The 26,234-nt window shown below is 40.8% G+C and overlaps 1 protein-coding gene across 3 annotated transcripts in view; it reads left to right on the top strand.

Annotated features, from left to right (window-relative positions):
• The window catches only part of Col25a1 (collagen type XXV alpha 1 chain), a 385,869-nt gene that overhangs the window by 334,672 nt on the left and 24,963 nt on the right, over positions 1-26,234 (top strand). The window contains exons 21-32 of one of the 3 annotated variants that reach the window (XM_041633829.1): positions 365-409; positions 2,380-2,424; positions 3,459-3,536; positions 10,947-10,970; positions 11,784-11,828; positions 15,540-15,584; positions 17,917-17,997; positions 19,049-19,111; positions 19,705-19,755; positions 21,778-21,804; positions 23,570-23,650; positions 26,016-26,051. In XM_041633829.1, coding sequence (XP_041489763.1) covers positions 365-409; positions 2,380-2,424; positions 3,459-3,536; positions 10,947-10,970; positions 11,784-11,828; positions 15,540-15,584; positions 17,917-17,997; positions 19,049-19,111; positions 19,705-19,755; positions 21,778-21,804; positions 23,570-23,650; positions 26,016-26,051 — 621 coding nt within the window. The remainder of the gene's footprint in view (positions 1-364; positions 410-2,379; positions 2,425-3,458; positions 3,537-10,946; positions 10,971-11,783; positions 11,829-15,539; positions 15,585-17,916; positions 17,998-19,048; positions 19,112-19,704; positions 19,756-21,777; positions 21,805-23,569; positions 23,651-26,015; positions 26,052-26,234) is intronic. The other 2 variants (XM_041633896.1, XM_041633950.1) reach the window with 2 other exon arrangements.

The raw sequence follows: 26,234 nt of genomic DNA, 5'->3' as shown, positions 1-26,234 counted from the left end.
ATACAAACTAAAGTGTATACTCTACTCTAATAACCAGCCCCTCTCGGAGACGGGTGATGTAATCTCTGATGAGAAAGAACTCTCAGCACAGAAGCACTGTTGAGACGCATAGAATCACTTACAGAGCTCTCCACAGACACTGATAGAAAAGAGTCTTCGGAGTCATAACGGGTAGAGGTTGACAGAGACCAGGGAGTGAGCTCCTGCTACAGCGATGCGTATTCTCTGTGTTAAAATAACCAGCGTTATACGGCACTGTGCCTGGCTGTTAAGATAAAGTGTGTCCGTGATCCTCTTTGTTCTGAGCCACTGTTCTTATCTTCCCTGTCGTTCTCTTTCTCATCTTCATACTCTCTTACAATAGGGGAAACAAGGTGAATCAGGAACTAGAGGCCCAAAGGGGTCAAAGGTCAGTAACCAATAACCATTTTGATGTGACTACGGGCCTTCAAGATACGTGTCTTTTGCCTCTTCCTCAAAGAGTTCTGTCATAAATGAAACCTTTCCTTCAGGACTTACATTTGGTTTGTCCCTGTGATTATAACTCAAGACACTTGGCTTATTTTTCCTTGTTGTCTGCTCTTATCCTTAAGACTATCCCTTTTTAACTGTGTGTGTGTGTGTGTGTGTGTGTGTGTGTGTGTTATGCTGTGTGCCACAACATGCAATATGGAGGTCGGAGGGTAAATTGTAGGAGTTGGTTCTCTCTGTCTACCATTTGGGTTCTGAGATGTAACTCGAGTATTCAGGCGTGGTAGCCTCTGCTTGCTAAGCCATTCGCCAGCCACCATTCACCATACAGACTATTCTGTAAGAGGCAGTGTATGTCCTGTTTCTTGAGAATTGCTTCTTTGGGGAAAGAGACAGTTTATGAATTGTTTGCTCTTAGTTTTCATTCCCTATTTTTGTTGACGAATGCTCCTGTTATACTTTGGTTTGTCACATGACTCCATTCAGAGAATTAAAACAATACCCTAGGAGTAGAACATGGCTCAGTGAGTAAAACTTCTTACTGTAGAAAGTGAGGCTCTGAGTTTGAGCCCCCAGAACCCACAAAATAACTCAAGCATCTGTGATCCCTTCACTCCTGCAAGAAGATAGAAGGAAAGACAAGGGATTCCCCAGAAGCTAGCCTGGCTTACACAGTGGAAAACACAAAGAGACCCCATTTAACATTAAGTGAAAGACAGGCACCAACACCTGAGGGTGTACTCTTATCCCTGCACATTCACTGGGACACAATGCAGACACGTGTACACACCAAATAATAACCAAAATAAAATGTCACTACCAATAGCAGTTGTCCCTTCGTCATGATGCTTATGCTATCTGAAATAGCATATATACTGTCACTGAAAATGCCATTAGCTGATAGCATGGAAGAGTACAAAATGGGACTAGAGATTAGAGGCTGTTAATTCCCTATCCATAGAGAAGTTAATTGTTATGGCCCATGTCACTAGTATAACCTGCATGAGAAAAATTACAGCCTCCCTTTCTCCTTATCCTCACTGGTCCTTATCCTGGTCCTTATCGGTTTTATGTAACTATGTAGAGAGACAGATGTTGTGAGCTCTGTATCAAAAGGGGGCTCTAGTTTAAGGCTGATTTAAAGAACCTTTAGATATATACAGATTTAAGTACTTTCTTCTCTTGTCATTTTCAACCTCTGATCATTTGGAGAGTGTGTAGTCTCTTCTTGGTGTCTCTGTGGGTGGGGTTATGACACCATAAATAAAACTCCAGAGATGATTTCCTATTGCTTTGAAATCAAAATGGGGAGGAACAGAAAAGAGAGGACAGAGAGGAAAAGGAGAAGGGGAGAGATAAGATAAAGGAAGTCTGGCCAGCTGACTGCTGTCAACTCCGAGTGTTTAAGTAGCTACTGGTGACTATTGTCACCAGAGGGGGTCTAGCCTCTGGCTTTACAGTCCCATTCTTCCTAAAATGATCTCTCCATTCCTTCCTGTCCCAGTTGTCTCTGTTTCTTCCATGAGGACAGATGCCACAGTGCCTTGGCCCTTTTTCCTTTCATTCACACCCCTTCAAAGGAAAGCAACCCTGCTAACTCTGAAGATAAATATTACTTTGGGTACCCTAGAAATCACTCACTTTGCTTATGCAAACCCTGGCCAGAGAGTACATAGCCTGTCTGACTGTTCCAACGTAGTCTGTGTTCTGAGGAGAAGATTTAACTTCCCATCAGCGCCATCTTTAGGAGGCATTTACAGTGGTGGTGGTGGTGGCGGTGATGTCTGCTTCCTATGTCTGCAGTTCGTGTCTAAAGCGCAGCTGTGTGGTACAAATAGCTTATTAAGTGTGATGGAATCCTACAACAGTGGCCATGCTGATTATTATTTTCTTTTCTCGTGGGCAAAGGGTGATCGTGGAGACAAAGGAGACTCTGGAGCTCTGGGACCCCGGGTGAGTATTCCTCTTGTCTAAACTCAAATTGCAGGTCGTGTTGGTGCAGCTGTGAGAGTCATCTGAATGGATGGTGTACAATCAAAGGCATTAGTGGTAGACTGGGGTTATTCCCACTGATAGCCTTCCCCTTGGTCCTTATTTTTTTTAATTCAGGCACAGGTTGTATAGATATTCTTACCAAACACCTTTTATTCTGGAAAAAAATTAGTATGAAGACCACAGCTACCCAGGTAATAAGACTTCCATTTTTCGGTTAAGGCGCTGGTCTGTGCATTTATACACAGTCAGAGGACTAGGACACTGGTCATGGAAATTGTGCAGCAGATATAATGGGAGGATAAAAGTCTATACTATACAGAGATGTGAGTGTGCTTGTAATCTGGCTTGGGGGAGGTATATTTGTGAGTATATAATATCCTGGTCTTCCATTTCCTCTAGTTTTAGATAGGTTGGGGCATATGGGATAAGATTCTTATGGGGGAAGCCAAGAATTTCCCACAGAACATTGTTCATCACTGCTCTGTCTTCTAAGGGGATGAGGAAGCAATCTACAATATGTAGATGAATAGAGAGCGGTTAGGGGACAGGCGGTGATGGTGCACGCCTTTAATCCCAGCACTCGGGAGGCAGAGGCAGGAGGATCTCTGTGAGTCTGAGGCCAACCTGGTCTACAAGTGCTAGTTCCAGGACAGGTTCCCAAAGCTACAGAGAAACCCTGTCTTGAAAAAAAAAAAAAGAGGTTAGGGGTTGCCTTAATAAATACAGAAAAAGTCAATAGTATTTTGCAAGACACAAAGATCAATTGCTGTGTTTGGAGTCGGTTTCACATAGACAGAAAGTTAGAAGTAGTCTATCTCCTTTACAATATGGACAAAATTTAAACCTAATTATTATTCTGAAATGTGTGTGCATCATATACAATGTAGTAAGGAAATAACAGTCAGGGAGGACTCGAGCTGCTCCTCTTTTGCCGCCATCTTGTAGACGAGACTAACACCCATGACTTTCCCTTGCTTTGTTTTTTGTCACAGGGTCCACCTGGGCAAAAGGGAGATCCAGGAGCTACTGAGATCATAGACTACAATGGCAACCTCCACGAGGCCTTACAGGCAAGTGACTGACTAGCTTCTGCCCTAAGCCACACAGAGTATGACACACACAGATAAGTGTATTAGTCTTCTGTTGCAACTTCTGGAAGAAAGGGTTTATTTTAGCTTACGGTTTCAAAACACCAGAGTTCATAATTGCATTAAGGCATGGCATTCTGAACAGGAAGCTGAGCGCTCACATTTTCCCTTGAAAACACGAAGCGGAGAGCAGACCAGAAGTGGAGTGGGGCTACGCACCAAGTGCGTACTTCCTCCAGCAAGGCTGCAGCACCCTGCCCCCAAGAGCATCACCAACTGGGGACTAAATGTTCAAATGCCTGAGCCTACGGGGGCGGCGGGGGGGGGGGGGGTTCTCATTCACGTCACCACCACAATGGGTCCATGCATTCATCACTATGCCTTCTTTCATCATCATTTCCTACTCACGGTCGGAGCTCCAGCCCCAGTTGTCTTTAATTTGTAGGAATTTAAACTGCTGATTTTGTTTCCCTTATATTTTAAATTCTCCTAAACCTTATCAAATATAAACATTGTGTTAGTTTAGGCAAATGTTTGCTTCCTTGCTCTATAGGGGACTTTTTACAAAGCTGAGCAGGAGCTACTTGAGTCCAGATTTCCACTGCCTTTCTCACCAGAAATGTGACCTGGCCAGTTCTTTCACTGCCATGTGCCTCTGTTTTGCCATATTTGAAATGAAGATACTAGCCGTAGCTACCTCACCGGTGGTTGATAACAAATGGCTAAAGATACGCTCATGCTTTGAAGAGTCTTTGGCAAATAGTGGCCTTCTATATGATTGTATGTTTCAAATTTGTTTCTTTTCATTCCATGAAAACTAGTTCACAAAACAGTCCATGTGGCTTGCTCTGTGACTCTCGCTTCTTAGCCATCCTTTCCATGTTTATACGTGTGCGTTATAGTATCTGTTGTCACCCAGTGGTGACCATGATAATCATCACCCTTGACTTTCCTGTCACGTATACCAAATTGCCTTCCTTTAAAAAAATCTTTATGCTTTAACCTGGCCTTCTGCTTTAATTTCTTTCATTCTTTGCCTCTAGTGAAGTCATTCTATTTTGGTATTTCACACTTTTATGCATCCTCACTTTTTTGCTAGCCTAAAGTCTCTGATCTTCCTTAGGTAGACCAGTTACTTTTTCTGTGTTGTAACAAGTTGTTTCCTGACAGTTCTGCCATTTCTGAGGTCTAGCTTGTGTATGGCTCCAGCTTTTTGGAAGAGTTCCTCCATGGCCCCATGTTTTCTTACTGACTTCCACTAATACGCCTGCTTCTACTGGTACTTTTCCCACCTACTAGCTGACATCTTACTAACTGCTACAGACTGATGATGCCACGTTTCCCCTTATTGCTCGAGACAGAAGGTTAGGAGCATCTCATGACTATTCTTAGTCCCTCCTACAGTGTCATGCCAGGAGCTTTCTCAAAACACATCTCAACACTGCTCATTCTGTCCACTCCCAAATATACATCCACATCCTGGTGATTTCCTGTCTAATCCTGTACCGGTCCTGTGGCCAATGCTGCCTCCCTGGTGTCTTCTGGCCCCTCTAATCTAACCAGTGTACGTCTCTAAGGCTGATGTTTCATAAGCTATCATTCCTTTGATTGCTCTGATTTCCTCAAATCTCTCCAAGAGTACTTGTTGTCTACTCAATCAAGACCAAACTCCTCCATCTGTCATCAGTTAAGGCTCCCTAGCACTATCGTTTCTGCAAGAGACTTTCTGTATTTCCTATGAAATAGTCCTTTTTATCATATCTTTACAAATCTCCTTTGCCTAGGATCACCCTATTGTTTTTCCTTTCTTTTGTTCATTGAATCTGATCCATAAACTTACTGCTGTCACCAGCTGATTTCTTCCTCAAAGTCAGGGGCCAATAGTGTGACATGTGATTTCTCTCTATTCACATAATTAATTTTAGTTTTCCATTACCATATTGTAAGTTTCTTGGTAACAGAAAATATGTCTTATGTTTGTGTTGCCTGGACTTGTGAATGTGCAACGAACAGTTAGCATTTAGTGGTTGGATGAATGACTGTTCTTTCTATGTACAAACTAGATACTTTAAGTCCCTCTATTTTACATCTGTTTTAATATTTCTAGCCTCATGATTTCATCAGTGTGGTCTAATTTTCATAGACCTGTACTTTTCTGTGGGCTTTGCTACCTACCACTACTGGCCTTTTGTATTTCTATCTTTTCTATTTGGACAAATGTGCATCGGATGGTGTATTCAGCCAACTGACTGATTTAGCATTCCTCATTACAAGTGGCTTAAACATAAACAGTAACCTTAGGGTTATTGTCAAATTCTTGAGCCAACTTTCTGAATGTTTTCCTTTCCCCCTACAAGTTTGTAATTATATATGGAAGGTCAGAGACAAGGAACAAGCAGGCTTTTTTGGACCCACGTGTTTTCAAAATTCTTACTTACATAGTAAAACAGGGACAGCTCTCAAAATTTATTAGCAAAGTTATACATTTCACTGAAACTACTTCCAGTGCCCTATAGGTCTTTGCTCCACCTGGAAAAGGTGCTCTAGTTACTTTCTGTGCTGTGTAGATGACCTGACTCCCCACCCCCGCCCCCAAAAAAAAACATGCTTAGAGGGAAACTTTTAGCTTATAGTTCCAGGGGAATGGTATCCATCACGATAGAGCAGACACGGTAAAAATGGTGAAAGCAATGACAGTATTGACGAAGAGCAGGACAGTGGCTATTAGTGTTGTGTCCATACCCAGGAATGAGAGGGAGAACAGGGATGCTGGTGGGCTGGGCTGGGCTATAAACCCTCACAGCCCTCATCTAGTGATGTACTTCCTCCTAAAGGCTCCACCATTAGGAAAGGTTTTTTAACCTTCCCATACAGTGCCACCAACTGGGGACCAAGCATCAAATCCATCAGGCCATGGGGGACATTTCTCATCTAAGCTATCACAAGGCCACCCACTCTCTACTCTGCCAAGAATTGCTCCCATATTACTGGCATTTTCTACAGCGTTTTGAAGGGTTTTTAAAGCATATGGGCTACACTTACACTGAAGTGGACATTTCTGTTTCACTCTTCCCTCTACCACTTAGGAGCGGGGTCATTTTAGGGAAATCACTATATTTATGCTTCACTAACCTTGTCTGCAAAATGTGAGAGCTCATAAAACGCAGTGTTATCCTTAAGGTGGTTTTCAAGAGCTCCTGAATGCCTTCTACTGAAGTTCCTGAAAGCTCTGTACATTTTGGAAAAAACATCTGACAGCTGTTCCTTGAAATGAATGGATACACACCTCCAGGGTCTTTTTATTTTTCCCATCTCGCATTCTATGCGACTGTAAACAGTATCCAGTTAATATCCATCATCGTCAATGACTTTATACTGTCTCCAAACCTCATGATATATTACAGTTGGGTCAACCATATGCTGTGTTTATAAAGAATTTAGAGTCATTTTTCAGTTGAGGTCTATTTGTTCATCATCCTCCCGACATAGTACTCTAGTGGATTAAGAGTCTTTAATGAGATCAATCAATTAAGTCAGAAAGGCATTAGAGGAAGAACTAATAAACATTTATTCTCCCCAATTTCTAACCCATGATAGATGATGCTTATTTTATTATTGTGCCCTTTAAAAAACATTTTGTCGGGCAATGGTGGCGCACGCCTTTAATCCCAGCACTTGGGAGGCAGAGGTAGGCTGATCTCTGTGAGTTCGAGACCAGCCTGGTCTACAGAGCTAGTTCCAGGACAGGCTCCAAAGCCACAGAGAAACCCTGTATCGAAAAACCAAAAAAAAAATAATAATAATAATAAAATAAAAAACATTTTGTCTAACACTCTAGAATGACTGCATGGGTATGAATTATTACAGTTGCAATTTCACACTAGAACTATGTAATACTATGAAATAGTTCAGATTATAAAAAAAAATCAATGCTAGTTTAATTGGATACTTCTCTGTATCCAGTATCCAGTGTGGGAGATAAAATAGTTAAAGGACAATGTGTATTATGTACCTAAGATAATTGACATTCTGAATTTAGTATTTATAATTTTCATCCATGCATTTGTAGTTGAATGAGAAAATTTATACTTATAACAAACTGCTGATTGCATCCTTTTGACTGGAGCTGAAGTTATGGCATAAAATAAAAACCTAACACATCTCATGATTTTTCTTTTTGACACCAAGCAACATAAAAGAGAATTTACCTCAACTGCTCTGACCCAGCTTCTCGCCCTGCCTAGCACTCCCCAGACTTCCCATTCTCATCTTCCCCATAGGGAAACATCCACATTTCCCACACCAACATGTGCTATCTATGTTCTTGCTTCCAGATCTCTTCTTTGTGTCTATTCTGTTGGAAAGATGGTTAGATTAGGTCCGTCCATGGAAAGAAAAGAGAATGTGGTTTGCGTAAGCATTGCCTTAGCCTTTTGTGTTGATTCCAGGTGGCTCCAGATTCACAATTAACAATAAAACAGCTGTTTCCTAGGTCAGATTTAAAGAGTTTTACCCGTAACACTGACTTTACTGTGATCATGATTCATTTTATATACTTAAAACCCTGGCATCATTTTCCCTTTCTTCTCTTTTTCCAGCCCCTCCAACACCCTCCCAAATTCACAGCCTCTTCTTTTTAACCATTATTGTTACCTATAAAGGAATGAATATAAATACAGCCTGTTGATCCCTTGGTACAGGAGAACCACTTAGGAGGGGGGTATAGACAGAGTTTTTCTTGGGATCACCAGTCAGCTCTGTCCCACCAGCCACTCCCAAGTAACCACAGAGATTTAACAATAAATATAAATACTCAGCCGGTAGCTTGGACTTGTTACTAATTCTTACAACTTTAATTCACCCTTATTTCTGTCTATGTTCTACCACGTGGCTCATTATCTCAGTATACCATGTTTGTCTCTGTCTTCCTCTGCACCTTGCTCACAACTCCTGAGACTCCACCCTTCTTCCCAGTGTCGTCCTAGGCTGGCTCTTTCACCCAGTCTCATCCTGCCCAGTCAGCTCTTTATTAACCAATGAGAGTAATACATATTTACAGTGTACAAAGATTGTCCCACAGCAGGGGTGTGTTCCTGGGGAATGCTAACTCTTACTCTCTTGAAAGTTGTTCATGGCTTGCCTCATCTGGGAGAGGAGAGCCCTGGGATTTCTCTCCCTTCTTCAGTGGACTGTCAACGATTGGAATTGCTCAGGTCTTGTTCAGGCAGCCATGCTGTTGACATTTCACAGGTTCTGCTTCCCTGTCATAGCTAGAAGGAACAGTTCCACAGAAGGCTTCCAGGGCCTCTGCCTCTCAGAATCTTTCTGTCCCCTCTTCGTTGATATTTGCTCGCTGAGCCTTAAAGTGAAAGAATTGGGTTATATATGTATCATTTGGGGCTGAGTCACCATCATGGTCACTTGGTCTCTGCAATTTGTTGAGTTGTGGCTTTCTGTAATGGTCTGCTTCTGTAAAGGGAAGTTTAAGTTCCCATCATCATGAAAAGTGAAGAAGAATAACCTGTAATCTGGGCAGTATTTTCATACATACGTCCCCAAATGAACCATAAAGCACAAGATGGACGTTTACAATTAGCTCCCACCTCCCATCTCAGACCATGTCTCACTGGAGTAGCATGTCTTTCTCCATCCCTTTCAAAAATTCTGGTTTTCAAATCATTACTGGTGTTCACAAGGGAGTCCAGCTGGGATGATGTAGCCTTAACGTTGAAGAGACAACCTCGTAGGACGACTTTGTGAACTGCACAGGAGGTCAAAGTGGTGTGCTGGTGAACTTAGCTGACTTTTGTGACCGCTGCTCCCTTCTGAGCTACAACGGAACCTTGACAATGTTGAGGGCTCCCAAGCAGCTGCTGGTACATCATTTCTGCTTCCTCCGGTAGCTCATTTGCCACTAATGATATTCTTTCATTATGCAGCTCGTTATTTTTTTAAAATGTTAGCATTAACATTTTAAAGAAAAAGGACAAGTGAGACGTGTCTATTTATGGAAGGATGTGAATTCGTATATGACCCTGTTAGACAGTCTGAGAGAATTCAAATTGTAAAACTGCTGACCTTCATAAAAGTTATTAATTATGCTTTCTAGTTAAAAATAGAATACATGATTGAAGGGCAATGGTGAAGAAATTCTTTTTACTCTATAATTTCCTCGTTTTGGTAAATGACTAATTTACATCCTAGGAGCAAAATAGCTTTCTCATGGCTATAAATCTAATTGTGGTGTCAAGAGAAACCTCTTTAAAACAGCATAAGAATTACTTTGTATTGTATACATCTGATGACATCTAATTGTGGGGAAGATATAAGAACTTGCTCTTAGTTTATTGACATTTTCCCTTTGTCTCAAACATCAAACTTTTTTACTGTATGATCTAAAACTGTAATCACATTGACTGCTATTATCATACAATACAAGCTTGAGTCATTAGCACATATATAAGCACAGGGTTTTCAAACGGACATTAGTGACTATATCGCTAAAGAATCATCAAAATATTTAGAGTGAAATAGATAATGTGAAAGTTATTTTTTTATAACAACAATGATAAAAATGGCACCAAAGGTTTGAATCAGAGGTTGGAACCCAAAGGGATGGTATTAAAAATGACCCCTCAGGTTTACATATCACCAGACAATGTCTCTCTGTAACCAAAAGCCCTGAATGAGAAATGACTCCTTTCTATTGCTTCAATAAGCCATGTGGAGCTCTTGGCACAAAATGTAAATGATAAAATATTAAATACATAACAAAAATCACAGAACAGGAATCACGTTTTAGAAGTCCATGCTTGGAGACTATATATTTTGTTAAAGGATTTATCACTTCAACAAACTAGATTAGCTCAATGTCAGTTTCTTTGGTTATAGCACATAAGAAGGGGTCAATTATAATGTAAAAACTGAACAACAGAGTAAGAGAAGAAAGATGCTTTTCTTTTCCCTAATTGAATCCTATCTAGAATGGAGCTTTTACCAATAGCAAATTTCACAGTTCACAATCAGACTGACCAACCCTTAGCACTTCTATATACTTATAAATACTATATGTACTTAACTATATAATTTTTTAATTACTTAACTATATAATTTTTTAATTATGTCAATTTTTAAAAATCAGGCAAATGAAAATTTTTATGCCTTGTTTTCTTATAATTTTAAAATAAAATTCTAAGAATGTTTCCAAACCCTTTATAGGTACGACGTTTTGAAGATAGGATATTATCTTTGCTGTAGCTTCTCTGTTATTTAAAAGACATTTAACTTGCCAAAATATATTTTAGAAGTGGATTTTTTTTTCAGAAATCTGTCACTTTATTTTGACACACAAAATAGGTAACTCTTGTCTTTGTTGATCCATTTTCCCAACAGAGGATTACCACCTTAACTGTCACGGTAACTCCTTTTGCATGATCTCTGTGGTTCGTGACTTTGAATTTAGTACGGATGCATGCAGGTCAAGATAGTACTAATGTAGCAATTGGTTTGATCTGGCGTTTACTTTATGTTTATGTTATTAACCTTTTAAAAACATTTGACATAGTTAAATTACTGTCTGTTCTGTGGGAAAGTCCAAAAAATATTACATTTTCTAAGACTTTAACCTCCTGTGAATAAGGTAGTTTGATCTTTTGTGGCTTAGAAATCAAAGCTTTGGCAGAGCATGGTGATGCACACCCTTAATCCCAGCACTCTCGACCCAGTGACAGCTGGATCTCTGTAAGGTCAAAGCCAGCCTGGTCTACAGAGCAAATTCCAAGACAGACAGGACTACATAAAGAAGGGGGGGGGGAGGAAGGGGAAGGAAAGAAAAAAGAAGAGAAAGAAAAGGAAGGAAGGAGGGAAGGAAGGAAGGAAGGATAGGAAATCAAAGCCTTTGAAGTAGATGGCTAAGGGTGGAAGGTGACATCAGATCAGTCACAAGAAGTTGTGGGCAGAACAGAGGGCAGCGATTTCAACTGTCTTGTCAAATCCAAAGCTTTTTCTGTAGTACGGTGACTTGGAGAGTGTGCCGATAGTTCAGAACTCTAATTGGCAGTTGTTATCATCATGAAACTGATGAAATATTGCCCCACTGAAAGTCAATATCTAGGCATATTTGATGACAATAGAAGATGGGGCTGTGTGGTGTGCTTGTTATTTTTAAAGCCTGAAATTTTAACATGTATATTTGCTATGTTTTTCCAACTGTGTCTTGTCTTGATTCAGGGCCCCCCTGGACCTCCTGGACCTCAAGGACTACAAGGGCCAAAGGTTATCCTTCCTTACTTGTCTCTCTTTATCACATACAGTGCAGAGATGCCATTTTTATTTTATTTATTTTATGCCGTTTTATTTATTTAAGAATGTATGTCTTTATAAAATATGTCTTCCAAATTCCTAGAGAAGCAAGGCCAGAAACCCTGTTTCAAAGGACAAAGAAACAGTATTGGAATCTCCAGTAAAGGAAGAAGGAGAGCTCCAAAGGAAGGAGGGAAAATGAGGGAAGAGGGAGAGAAATGGAATGACACAGATTTAGGAAAGGACACTGAGAAAGTACAGAGTAATAAACAAGAAAGGTTAAGTTTCACAGAAGTTATAAAGGTAAAGCAGCAATCCACACGTCTTAGAGGAAAGGATAAATATTCAAACAAGTGAGGATTGATGCACGTTTACTCTTGCCACTAAGAAAGACTATTTTTTCCAATTCTTTTGTAAGAGGAAAACAAGGAGAGGCTTCCCATGATGCATTCATGAGTGACTGGCAGGTTTAGGAGTCATTCTCGAGACGTTTTACACGCCTTCTCTTTGTTACATGCATTCAGACTTTCTGCCACACGTTGTGTTGAGTGAAGCGTACTGACCACGAACAGCAAAGTCCGAAACGTCCTGGATTATACATCAGCTTTGTTGGTGGTATTAGCTTTACTCCCCCGCCCCCAAACTAAAGCTTTGTCATTCCACCATGTTTGATCAATTAACACAAGTCCAGGGATTCTGGCTTTGCAGAGCTGAGCTACGCGTGTTGAAATACGACTTTCGTCATTGGATTCTTGTAGGAGATTCAAGTGGTTTCGAAATTCATTTTTTATTTATGCTTCTTAGGTTGGTTTATTTGCTGGGCCTGTCATACACACACACACACACACACACACACACACACACACACATACATTCATGCACATGTCAGCTTTTGTGCTTTCTCTGGATGCTTAAAAATAAATGTTCAGTGTTAGAGAAGTTTATTTCTCTATTGAAAGACCATAAAGTAAACTATTTCTGAGGTTCTTGTCCTTGTGAGATGTATTCAGGGCATAGATCCTAATTACCAAAATATTTTTGTGTAACAGAATCATCTTCCACGTATAACATTAATGTATGATATGGAATTTTTTTAACTAGTTTTCTACATAGTCTTGTCCCTGAAAACACACACCAAATAGGCCAAATAAGTCATTCACTGTGCTTCTCTTTGATGAGCCTCTGCATGGATCCCTCTCCTTAACCGTCTATTGATCTGGGCTAGACATAGAAGGAACCCTGGCGACTCTCTGGTCCTTCGTGTAGCGTCAAACCCAATGAAATTTCTTGCTTCATCTCCTCTCATAACTAAATCTCAAGAAGCAGAATTTTCCCCAAAGCTAAATACATATTTCATTTCCCACAAGGCTTCTAAGATATCTCCGCAGCTCCGAGGCCTAGCAAAGGCAGCCATGTTTTGATTTAAAGAAATGAAAAGGGCTACCCAGCTAAAAACGCTGTCTCACTAAACCTTCCATCTCCCCGCTTATGATCACTTGTTAATTCAGTTGCCCAGGAGGTAATGATGAACCTTCACTCCCTGATGTGGTTTTGAACCTGCAATGTGAACCTGTAAGATATCAGTAAGAACATAGAACCCAGCGTGTGAGACAGGCTCCTAAAGGCATGGTCGCTAATAGAGTAAGCGCTCTGCTTAAGAGTGTGTGGGATGAGAGCTAGGGTATGATGGCTCAGTGGTTAAGAGCATCAACTGCTCTATCCAGAGAACCCAGATTCCATTCCCAGCTCCCGTATGGTGGCTCACAACCATCTATTACTCTAGTCTCAGGGTGTCTGACACTCTCTCCTGACCTCTGAGAACACCAGGGGCACACACGGCACAAAGACATACCTGCAGGCAAAAATACACATAGAAATAAATCTTTTTGTAAAAAAGAGTCCGCGGGGTGGATATGCATAGGAACGCCCTCTAAGCCTGGAAGTCCAAGATGGGTTTGAGTTGAAACTGAAGAAAGACAGGGAGATGGTAACCATCTGGAAATCGGTACATGTGGTATTAGAGAAGGCATCCAGTTCCTGCCCGCTACCTGCCCCTTCCCCATCTTGCCCACCATTCTGTCATCTTCAGCCCGCCCATCCCCGTGTCTTAGCATTAATATCGTGTGACGTGACAGGCCTTTATACTTCCCATGACCCCTTCTTGAGGAAGTTGGGATGACTGAGGTGGGTGTGTGTCACTATGAGCCAGCGCAGCGTGCCCTGAGGCGAGCGTAGGACTTATCCCCCGTTCCGGACTCACCGCGTTCTCAGACTGGCAGTAGTCTAAGTCACCTGGAATTTCTCCTTCCCGTGTCAAATAAAAGGTGTTTTCATTTTTCACACATGAAAAAACTCTTACAAACCACACTTGAGTGATAGAAGACCTATGAATCTGGTTGTTCTTTTAGCCTCCCTGGTCCACATGTGTAAGGGTAACAGTTCAGCAAAGCTATAGCGATTCACTAGAGTGTTGACAGATATCCAGACTCAGAATGAAGCCGGGACTCAGCCGGGTGCATCCAACCTCAGTAGACTTGTTTGTGGCAAAATAAACTTTGCTACTGCCATAAAGAACCGGAAACCCGAAAATAAAAGGAAAGGCCTTTTTTTTTATTTCATTGCTTTGAAACCACAAGATCCTGCCTTCCTCAAACACTGGGAAAGCTCAGGTTTCATGCTGTGGTCTACCGCTCTTAAAGTCCTCCCCCCCCCCCCCCCAGGAAAGGGAACTCTAGCGGATGGAACTTTGTGGTTTTACACTATTACCAAAAAAAAACCCTTCCTAGAAAACACAGCCTCAGGGCAGCACCTGGGAAAACCCCTCTATGAGGGACTTGCTCACACCAAGAACCGTCTTCACACTTAGCACAGGGTAAATTGGGGCTTATAATACCATCCACATGGAGAGTTAAGTGGTATAAAAAAATGCCTTCCCTTTCAAAGGGTTTTTGCTCTGTTATCCTTCAAATCTGGGGGAAAAAAATGACTAAACATGTATTGTTTAAATAATCTCTCGCATGTTGTTTAGATTTCCTTTAAATTAAACATCTTCCATTTAAAAAATAAATCTCCGTATTCTGAGTTTGTCAAACATGCTAATAAATCATACTATTAAAAGTTCATTTATTTCATTTCTAGCAGAGTATAGGAAGTGGAAAGGGTCTGAGGGTCACTTCATGGGGATTAAGATATCTGATTTATTAGGTCCTCCAATGGGGCTTTTCTGGCCCGGGCACACTCACAGCCATTATGAACATTTCACATTATGCCAGTTAAAATATTGCCATAAATTTACCAGATTTTGCCTTTTAGTCTTTCTTGGTTTGACTGCTACGTTTTGATGGTTACTGAAAATTAGAGAATCCATACTGATTCCTCCCTTATAAGAAAAAATAATAACACAGTAATAGAAGTGTTGCTGTAGAATGTGGGCAGCCATTGAATTGTATATAACCAATGGGACACTGGAAGAAAGGTGAAGACAGTCGCTACTTGCTACCAGGAGTATTATTACACACAGTTCTCAAAGATCATCCCTTCACTTAGTATAGATCTATGTACTATACCAGCATGTTCTTGGCTTAAAATGCATTTGCTAAAAGTCAAAAACTGTACTTTTACCAACTAGCGTGACTTCTGTAGCAATGATAAATGCAGGCAAGTTCTTGCTTTTTATTTTGTCAGGGTGAGCAAGGATCTCCAGGAATTCCCGGAGTTGATGGAGAACAGGTAATTTTCCAATATCTATATGGTTATATAAAGCACCATTATTGATCACTACTTTTACTATAGGTTTAAAGCCAAAAGTCATGTCTTTTCATAGATGATGCTTGCCCTCTCTTTTTTTCGTCATTTGTTCCACTTGAAAGCCAAAAATACAACTAGTTTTAAATTAGATAAAAATTTTGTTGGTAGCAATGTAAAGCTATGTGTTACTCTTGCTTTGTGCTTGATACTACTGACCTGTCAGTCTGCCTCAAAAGAGTCTAGTAACTAGACTCTGAAATCACTACATTAGTTAAGAACAGCTTCAGGTTTGACTTTGGTTTTTTTTTTTTTTCAGTGAATATAAGCAATTCAGTATCAAAATCAATGGCCATAGTTTTCATAAATAATAGCATGGCTTATCTACAGCCATTTGATAATGCCTCCTTTTTTAGTGATTTCCCCTGATTTTCTAGAACTTTTGAAAAATCAGACAAAAGTGAAGCGCTGTTGCTTTGTCCACTATAGCAATATTTTCAGAGCGTCCTCAACACAGAGGCTGCTAACGTTTCTGTAAAATGCGATATAAATACTTTAGGCTTTGTGGGTGCATAGTATCTCTTTCATGAGTCCTTTTCTTTAAACATGTCTTACTTTTTTTAATTCAACATAAATAAAATCAGTCCCTAGGCTGGACTTGGCATGTCGGCTGCGGCTTGGCATCCCTGCCTTTTCAGGGTTTTGCTAAGAGAATGCAGACAGCATCAGGAATCAAACCACAAGGATTAGTTTCAAAATCTTTGAGGTTATATGGACTTCCATTGTTTTCTCAAAAAAAAAGAAAAATGGCTCAAGGGATGGAAAGACGGCTTGTGGGTTGAAAGCATTCATTGCTCTTGCAGAGGACCTAGGTTCAGTTCCCCACATCCACACCAGGCAGCTCGCAACCACCTGTCACTCTAATTCCAGAATGTCAGGTGCCCCCCTCTGGCCTCCACAGGCCCCAACACATATGTGATGCCCATCATCATATTCAGGCCCACACACAGAAGGGAAAAAAATGCAGTTGAATATATTCAAGAAATACCTAGAATTAATGGATAAGAAATCAAAAGAATTCTTGATCTACAAAGTCAACCATATACTCTTCAGGAGAAAGTATGAGATGAAAAAAATACTGAACTTTAGGAGAATAGTTATTTTTAATAACAGAGCTGGATATTGAGGTCATATAGTGTCACATTAAACAAATATTACAGAAAGGGTAATTTAGTCAGTTTGCCATGGCAATCAGAGGTCACATGAACAATAACATTTCCCCATCATTAGTAATTAAAGATAACAAATTAGACGTGTATAATGACATACTGAATGTACCTAAATATACAATATATACAATAGTTGGATTTTTTTTTCTCTATTGTCCTTGTAAGATCCTGTTCTCCCACTAAGCCTCTTGGATTAGCCTTGTTGCTTTTCCCTGTCACAAGATCCCTAAAGCCAAATGATCTTGCTGATTCACCAGCAGGATCTATTTACCTTTGCTGGTACTGCCCCACTCCCCCAGTACGTGATTCTGAACTCAGTATAAAGCTGGTTAACAAATTAATATGTGTTCTTGTTCCTAAGATGAACAGGCCTGTGCAGCTTGTGAATCCCCTACCATGGTAACCATGACCATCTGGTCAGATTGCCACAAGGTTGCCAGGATGAAAATGCTGAAAAATATTAATTAATTTCAGTGTTAGGGTTCCATAACTCACATTTGTTAGCATTCAAAACCCACACATCTGTCTCTTCATTCTAAAAGAATAGTAACTGCATTTGGCTCACATGTAGAGATGTCATGAGAACCGCACACAAACTGAGTGTGTTAAAGCATTGATTGCACACCGGTGCTGGAAACTGATGGCAGCGAGAACTTATGCATACAGTAAAGAGGTGGGAAGGGCTGTGTGGAACTGGAAACTTTTACTTGGATCTTTGTTCTTATAACAACACTAAGTCCTGGTTCACATGTCTTCTGTACTGCTAAGAATTACAGTCATGACATTGTCTTCTGGGCTAGTAGGATACAATTAGTTGTCGAGCAAACTTATGAAACCAGGAGAAATCGTGCCAAATACCGACTTCATGTTTTTCGTATTTAAGCAGTCTCTAGAACGTCATCCTGTTGCATGGGGAAATATTATTGATCCAGTGTAGGGGGCTATAAGAAGAATACCGGAAAACAAAAGGTATCGGCCTCTCAGCTTGCACCCGCTGCTTGGCAGATTTATCTGGAATCCCATTGGCCCCGGGATCTGCCTATCAGGTTGTCACTATGCTTCTCACCTGCTGACTCTATCTCTTGCAGGGTCTCAAAGGCGCCAAGGGAGATGTAGGGGACCCAGGGATGCCAGGTGAAAAAGGAGGAATTGGACTTCCTGGATTACCGGTATGTTCACACTCTGTGCGCTCTGGCTAAAATAAGTGACTAGGAAAGAATTGTATATTCAACTCCACTCCCAGCCAGGGGTTTCCAAACTGGTTTCATTTTTGAAATAACAAAGTATCGTTGCTTAGTTTTTCCAAGTGGGACACTAAAATTTTAAAGTATAACCACATTAATTAAAAAGTAAGTGGTTTCTTTCCTGAATCATTTTCTTTAGATGGTAATAAAGCAAATAGAATTGGCCATTTGAGTTTAATATGTATAGCCAAGTAATTATCATAAAGTAAACAACAGTAAAGAAATATAAAAAGCACAAAATCTCAAAACTTTAGAACCATTAAAGAATAGATTAGTCTGTGTGTCTATACTTTGGGGTAGTGCTTATTCCCCCGACTTACTGTGTCTCTGAAACTTTAGGGAAATATAGAAAATATAAGGAAAAAAAAGTAGAGAGGTTTCCCTACCCTCTACCCTCTCCCACCCTATGCCCAATACTGATGATTGAACCTTACTTGCCAACCAAGCCCCTCTACCACTGAGCTATATCTCAAATCCTTTTTTTTTTTTTACTTTCTATGTTAAAAAGTTGCATAGGCTGCCTTGAACACACTCTGAAACACAGGCCAACCTTGAATATTTGATCTTTCTGTCTCAGTCTCTCTAGTACCAGAATCTCAGGCCTGTGCCCTCAGGCCTACATCTTCAACCTGTTTTTAAAGAAGAAACTATAGATAAATGTCAGTGGAACCAAAGTCTCACCTTTGCTATTTAAAGTGAGCACACTGTAAAAAAAAAAATAACATTTATAATCCTGTATATTTAATACTGTGAAATCAGGCTCAGCCTGGTTTCTATTTACTTTGTATTTTGCTTTATATAGCACTCATAATCCTAGGGATTTTAGTATGTTTAACGCTTTGAACTAAAGTGCGTGGAGATAAAACTTCTTATGTATGATCTGCAGAATATAAAAATTCAAGGCAACCAAAGTCCGGTTGTCTGTTAGACCTTGGAAATAACTTTCCTGCTAAATCTGCTTCCTGGTTCTTTGTAGGGTGCCAATGGAGTAAAAGGAGAGAAAGGAGACTCTGGGTTGCCGGGGCCTCAGGGTCCTTCTGTAAGTCCATGAGGTTGACATGGGAGTATCATCTGCCTAGATCCCCCTGTGCCAGATGCCTAATCGGTAACAGAAATAGTCATTCACTTGGTGCATCAAACTATACGTGATACATTTTGGTCTTGTACAGTAAGAGACGGTGTATCTCAGAAGTTTGAGTTAGAAGCAGTTTTTCAGAGCTCTCGGGAGAAAAAAGAAATCAATGGGTTTCCCATAATGCTTATAGGGAATGCCTCGTGAAATAAGAACTTGCATTCTCTTTTTCTCTAGAGTCCCATTTGTGCTTCGTGAAATAACCGAGGGCTTAATCGCGGTTGCAGAATTATAGCATTTCTCAATAATCAGTTGCTTCCTTTTCTTTTAATATTGTTTTGATTTACTCTGGGTTTTTGTAGAACAACTATAGTATTTGAAGTTATTTGATTCTCATGGAGGAGTTTCTAAAGCCAGAGAATCAAGCCCAGCTCCCCTCGCAGGGTCCTTTCTCCTCTATGGCTATTGATGGCATTAGCAGAGCCCTAGAACAGGACCCGTGCTGTACTGCCTTATCGATGTGAAGTAACCACACCCGTGTTTCTTCTTTGGACACACAGATCATAGGCCCACCAGGCCCGCCAGGTCCCCATGGCCCACCTGGCCCCATGGTAAGTTTTCTTCTCCCTGGAATGTGGTCATTTCTCTGCGCGTGTGCTACTGGAGAAAAGATGAACACCGCCGGCTTTTGTTTGGCACTGTTCTCTGGGGAATGCACAGAAGTGAGGTGCTTTGACCTCTTTACGGCGCTGTCTTTCATTCCCCTAAACACGTGTGTTAGAAAGATGATGCGCCGAGGAGAGATGGGCCTGGCAAGCTTTCCTCCATTGCTGCACGAACATGGCAAATCGTCTTATCCAGTCATTGCTGTAGGCTGTTAATAGCAAGTAAAGGCACTAACTGAGCTGGTGAAGAGGGTTTCCAAGCAGCTTTGGCGCTTGAGAACCTTCCCTGAACGCTCCAGTTAGAACATTTGTTAAAAAAAAAAAAAAAAAAAAAAAAAAAAAACTGCCATAAAGACGGAAGCTGGCTTCCACAGATGACATAGAGTGTGGAGCTTTCTCCTTCCGTGTTAATGACTCTTCTGGTAATTCACGGAGCCAGGCCGTGTTTGCCACAGTTGTCTCCCAGTGGGCAGGGGAAGCAGCATTCCTGAACCCGTAGAGCTGCCAGTGGGAAAGGCAGCTATGAAGCAAGTGTGACGCTCTAAGTGCTGGAGGACCAACAGTTGTGCTTAGGCTAGAAAGTGGGCAGCAGAGTGCTTCGAGTGCTTTTGACACAGCGAGGAACCAGGCAGGCTATAACGTTACACCCGTCTCTCGGGCGTCCTCATAAACCGAAAGACATCAATAACGGAGATGAAAGCAAAGTGTGGCCACTCTCCACTCCAACTGCACTCTAGAGGGAGCATCGTGGGTCGGATCCTAGCCACAGCGTAGCCTGCTCACCCAGGTCTCACTAACTCCTCCTTTCTTTGGTAAACAACTTCCCTTAACCCTCTTCTCTTAACACCAAAGAGAACATTAAGAATGAATCAAGTGGCAGATTTTTGCCTTTTTATATTTTTTTCACTTTACGTTAGAGGCTAAAATTTAAAAAGGCTACATCCTGTTCAAACGATAAGGTTAATTAGCTCAAAGGAATTTTAGACCATTATTATCTTGAGATACGAATCCTCAATAATAAGAACCCATTTCCTGGAAGCGTTTATCCGCAACTTATCAAAAAGGGGAACATTACTCGAATGTAGACAGATGTAACGAGTATCTCAGGGAACATGGTCAGCTATTTTTCCTTCTGTTTTATTTCACTGGTGGATATTTAAATATGCATCTCCTCAAATAGCTTATGAGAATCTCTTTCAAAGTTCAAAGCAATCCACAATAACCTTCAGTTAATTTAAATTGATAATTAGTTCCTATATTTGTATTTTCTGCCAAACAACTTTCTTTTTATCCTGATTCATACATCCATTATGACATCCTTTCTTTGATAAACAATATTAGGAGAGCCGTAAAGGATTCATTTCTGTAACAATAAATGCAATCCAGATCATATCGCTTCGCCCTCTTTGATCTTAAGCTAGATGACTAACTTTGCAGATTCCCAGGCTCGGCTGCCATCTTCCTGTTGCCTGTAGGTTCTTCAACACCTTGGTGATGAAGACTTAAAGAAAAAGATCTCTTCTTCCTTGCTACTCACACTGTAGAGATTTTTTTTCCTGAATTTTCTTGGCTTTTTATGTTCTACCTCTATTGCATAAAAATTCATGAATCATCTCAAGTATTCCACCAGGTTATAAAATGGAAATCTGAGATGTACCTGTAATGTAATGACAAAACAGGGCTTCTCTTTTTGCCTAATTTTTCTTCCATGGAAACCCCAGCAACTTTCCCCTCTCATAGGCATTTAACAGGCAGAATTGCTCTTAATGAATTTCCTATTACAGAGCAATCCAAGAGCTGGAAGGAACATTTGGTAGGTAATAAATAACATTCCACTGACCTGCCTCTGGCTATAACACAAACAAGAAGATTCTTGTCTTACTTCTCGTTTTATACTTGATATAATTCTCATTTCCACAAGGAAGCGGTGAGTCAGTTTTTAATTAAAACTTTGCTTTCCATTTTTAGGGACCCCACGGACTTCCTGGACCAAAGGTACCAGCAAATCCCTTGATTATTTGATTTCTATTTCCTTGGTGGTCATGGGCAAGCATGACGGAAGCATGTCTGTTCTGTCTTATTTATTTGTCAAGTAATGTTGATAGTCTTTAAGCCTTTAAGCATCCAGATGTTTAACGCTCACAATGCAACATGACTCAGAATGAGTTTAAATGCTATCACCTGGAAATAAACCATTCCTCATTTTGCTTTGTCTCTTGTCACTACATAAGTTTTTAAAATACATGGTATATTAAAATCTTCCCATTACAAGCCTCTTGATGAAATTTCCAGGCTAAGTCAGGAGCTCTCTGGTTTTTTGTTTGTTTGTTTGTTTGTTTTGTTTTGTTTTTTGGTGGCAGTAGTTCTATGTTTTCTTTCAACTGAAGGTCTTGCTTATCACACATGACTGCTGTACCTGCCTGCTTTGGCTACCCAGCATCCCAGTGTTTTACTTCCTATGGGTCATAATCTAGAATAGGATGGGGTATGTCAGCTGTGACGTCACAAAATTCACGTGAATCTGCGCTGCCTACTCGTCATCTTAAAACCACACACTAGAAATGTGCCCACGTGCAAAGCCACGAATCTCAAGTTTAGAACAGTGACCACTGAGCCTTGGCCTCCAGTGCATTGTTGACGGTGACACGGTGGCCTCAGGATTAGACTTGGTCAACTGTGGTTACACTACAGACTCATGTCTTCAAGTCTACTATGCTGTGACAGTGTGGGGGCCTGAAAGTTCAAATACATAGCATGGCCTCATGGGTGCATCCACTTCAGTTTTCCCAGAGTTTTCTGGTGAGCATCCTTGTCTAGGCAGCTGTTAGGAGACCCTAGACTCTGGGTGTAATGAGCAGCGCGCTGCATTTCACCATCAGGCAGGCAGATTGGATAATACTTCGCAGCTTAAAAATCCCTTCAGCCAATGTGAGCATGACCCTCATACAGTGAGGTCACCTTCCTTTCACAAGTCTTTCCATGTTTTCCAAACAAATAAAAAGTGCCATGCCCGAACTTCCCGTCTCTAACATGTGATTGCTGACAGGCCATCAGCATACTATATATTCCCGGCTTTTTCCTAAACTGAGTCAAGAGGATTTACCTCTTCCCTGGCTCTTGTAATGTCATCCCATGTTAAACCTTATTTCCTTCATGCTAACATGGCGCAGACAGTTAGGGAAACTATATTCAAGTTCTCTGATCTTCATATTCTCTTCTGGGACTGTCAGCTTGTAGTTAACTCTATTGATTAATCCATGCAGGGACCTGACTTGGCAGTGTCAGGGAATGGGGACTTCCAGCCTGGCATCACTTCAGATGTCAGCGACTCCATGTTCAGTTCATTCTCCTGGGCAAAATGCTTAAAGGCTTAAAATGTCTGTCTATAACACTGCCCTGCAGATTCCAGTTTTTAATCCCAGCAGAATGGGGTTTTCCAGCAGATCCCATCAGCATCCTCTGCTCTGATTGTCTCTGATTTGCTAAGTCAAAACAATGCAACACTAAGTTCCTCGAGGTGGAACTCCAAAATCCGTGCCGTCAGCTCTACATCTTCTGGTGATACTCAACACGTTGCTTTCTGTAATATTATCTGTCATCTGTAGTTTATTAAACTCTAGCTTAGGTGCACCACCAGCTTGGCCTCTCTCTGCTGTCACCTAAAACTGGAATCTGCAGGTGTTTCGGAGACTGGGTCTCTTCTCTCACAGTTTAAACACCCATGATAGCAACCAAAATTGGCATTTGCTTTTGCATTTAGGGTGAACCAGGGTTAAATGGTGTTAAAGGAGTGAAGGGTGAACCAGGTCAAAAGGGTGACAGAGGACCCCTTGGTCTTCCAGTAAGTAAAGAAAACTTTCCATTTCGGTGCAAATCTCAGATTTGTATTTCTGCCCTAAGTGACAATGCTGGTTTGCTCAGTGGCTAGCTCACAGTTGAGAGTCCTGTCCTTCGAATGTCAGGATGTCAGAGCAGAGCACAGCCCAGTTTCGTTTTCCCTGATGTCTTGATCTCATGTCTCGGGGTGACCCCATAACAAACACCACCGCAAATGTTCCGTCACTCGTCAATTCCATCCATGCCAACCTTGCTCTTGTGGGGCTGACAGACAACCTCTGCCAGTGTCTCTTCTCAAAAGCAATGTTTATCGTTTTACAAATCTCTCCCAAACGCTTTTATAGTCTAATATAGTAAGACCCTCCCTCCATTGTTTTCATCTTCTTGGAGTCTATAGAAACTATAGCTCTCCATTGGTGGCAGGTATGCAATTGGCCATTGCCGAGGTCAGTGCTGTGACTCCTTCCATTAATCAACCACATTGTGTTCTATATGTTTTGTGTTGTCCGTTTTGGAGATTTTCTGCTATGAGATTCATGGGACAATAGTAGACAGCATGGAAGAAGTATTCTGCCATTGTAAAGATTTCATTCGTAATGAAAAGGAGTTTTACCCATTCATATACTTTATGCCAATATTCTTCCCACAACAACTTGACTTTTTGAAATTATCATTGAAGGTAGTGGTTTCATTTGGGGCTTTTAATGCGTTATTTATTCAGTAAAGGAAGATAAGGGTCAGTAAATAATATTGTAGGTTATGTTTATAAAATATGACATACAACCAATAACAAAAAATAGTTCTATATTTGAGATGTGAGATAAAAACGTTGGTGGTCACCTATCTCGTTATTCCCACGGGTACTGTGCATTCAGTACTAACGTCCATTAAGTCATAACGCCCATGACTTGTAAGTTGCACGTAGGAAGTGCTTTGTACACATTTACTTGCTAAGTGAATCGTATAAGTTTTGTTATAATTTCAGTTAAATTGTGCCAGTTGGATCAATGGATCATAGCACAAGACGTTCACAAAGCCACTAGCTCTGCACCCCAGTTAGATACATAATCTTGTGATCGATATAAATATCCCTTTTTTCAACATGCCATTAAGATTTAGATATAAATATAATTTTAACATCTATCTTCAAATGTTATAATAGCAACTAAAAAAGTCAAAAGGGCTTATCATTACACAGCAACAATGCCTACTGTTCATAATTGTTGCTACCTAAAGCTCTATTTTGTAGTTAGAGCATTGATCATGACAGGATCATACTGAAGGAAATTTTAAATTAAAAAAAAAAAAAACTAAAAATATCCTAAATGTATGTGTTGGCATTGCTGGCAGATGGAATCGATTTTTTTTTCTTTCATTTTTTGTTATTAACTACTCCTGAGGTATGAAGCTGAGCGAGAGCTCTCCGGCCTGGCCAAGAGACTCGAAAGCGCTAACACAATATCTTCTTAAGTGTTCTGTGTCACAGTCTGTATCTTTGAAGTAACAAGTGTTGGGGATCTGCTATATAAGAGCCTAGTTAAGAAGGATCAGCCACAAACAGAGAAAGTGCCATTGTATCATCATACACACACCATTGTATCACATGCACCATTGTATCACACGCACCATTGTATCACACGCACCATTGTATCACACACAGCCCGACAGGTAGCCCTCAACTGAAAATAAAGAAAAGCATGCATTAATCTGAGAAGATTATGTTTTTAAGGCATTTCTCATGCAAATATCAAAGATATATAAAGATTATTTGAACCAAACTGAGGGACAAACTGGGACTTATTGTACCTTGAGCCCACATTTTTTTTCCTGTTCCTAGAAGTCCCTCTAGTGGCGACTAATGTGAACTTTGGGTCGACAACATAAATAGCATCCATATAAAATCAAACCATCCCAATAGAATAAAGCACAGCATTTTCACCCATAAAGCCGTGTTGGCAAGTGTAGTCAGAGTTCTGGAGTCTTTTCCTCCAGAGATTTCCACTACTTTCTCTTCAGAATAGAAAGAAACATGTCATGAATAATAGTCTTCAGAAGATGAATTTCATGTGGCCATATAGCTAGGAGCCCCAAGGACTTTGTAGCCCACTGTGTAAACCTCATTCGCCAGATTTCTCGATGAGAATTTCCTGCTAGAAATGTCACTAGAATGCCATCATCTCTGGGGGCATGTATTGTCATGTGATTTTTTAAACTAACTATTTGTAGCGATGTGATATCCATCCCAGGACCCCGTGACTGTGTATTACGTTGCTTGACGTGTTGCATTTGTTCATCGGTGCCTCGTACTAATCTCTGTTCTTGTCATTTGTGTCACACCTACCAACCCCGATACCAACCCAATCACACAGGGAGCATCTGGCTTAGACGGAAAGCCAGGATCCCGGGTGAGTCAGCCCCGCGTCCTGCTCCCACATACTTCATGGATGTGCATCGGGTGCTCTGGGGAAGACCCCTTCATTCCTTGGGGGTCTTCTCGGATGCTGAGGGGTTGCCTAGGGAAAGGAGGATGAGGATGATGGAAGTGAGAAAGAGGGACAGAGAAAGGGTTGCAACCCGAAGGTATAACC

The sequence above is a fragment of the Microtus oregoni genome, unplaced genomic scaffold (assembly GCF_018167655.1).
Source record: "Microtus oregoni isolate MIOR12 unplaced genomic scaffold, Mior012 000000F_ref0000247, whole genome shotgun sequence".
NCBI classification, from domain to species: Eukaryota; Metazoa; Chordata; class Mammalia; order Rodentia; family Cricetidae; genus Microtus; species Microtus oregoni.
Note: the sequence above shows the minus strand (reverse complement) of the source record. Positions and strands in the feature narration are given on the sequence as shown.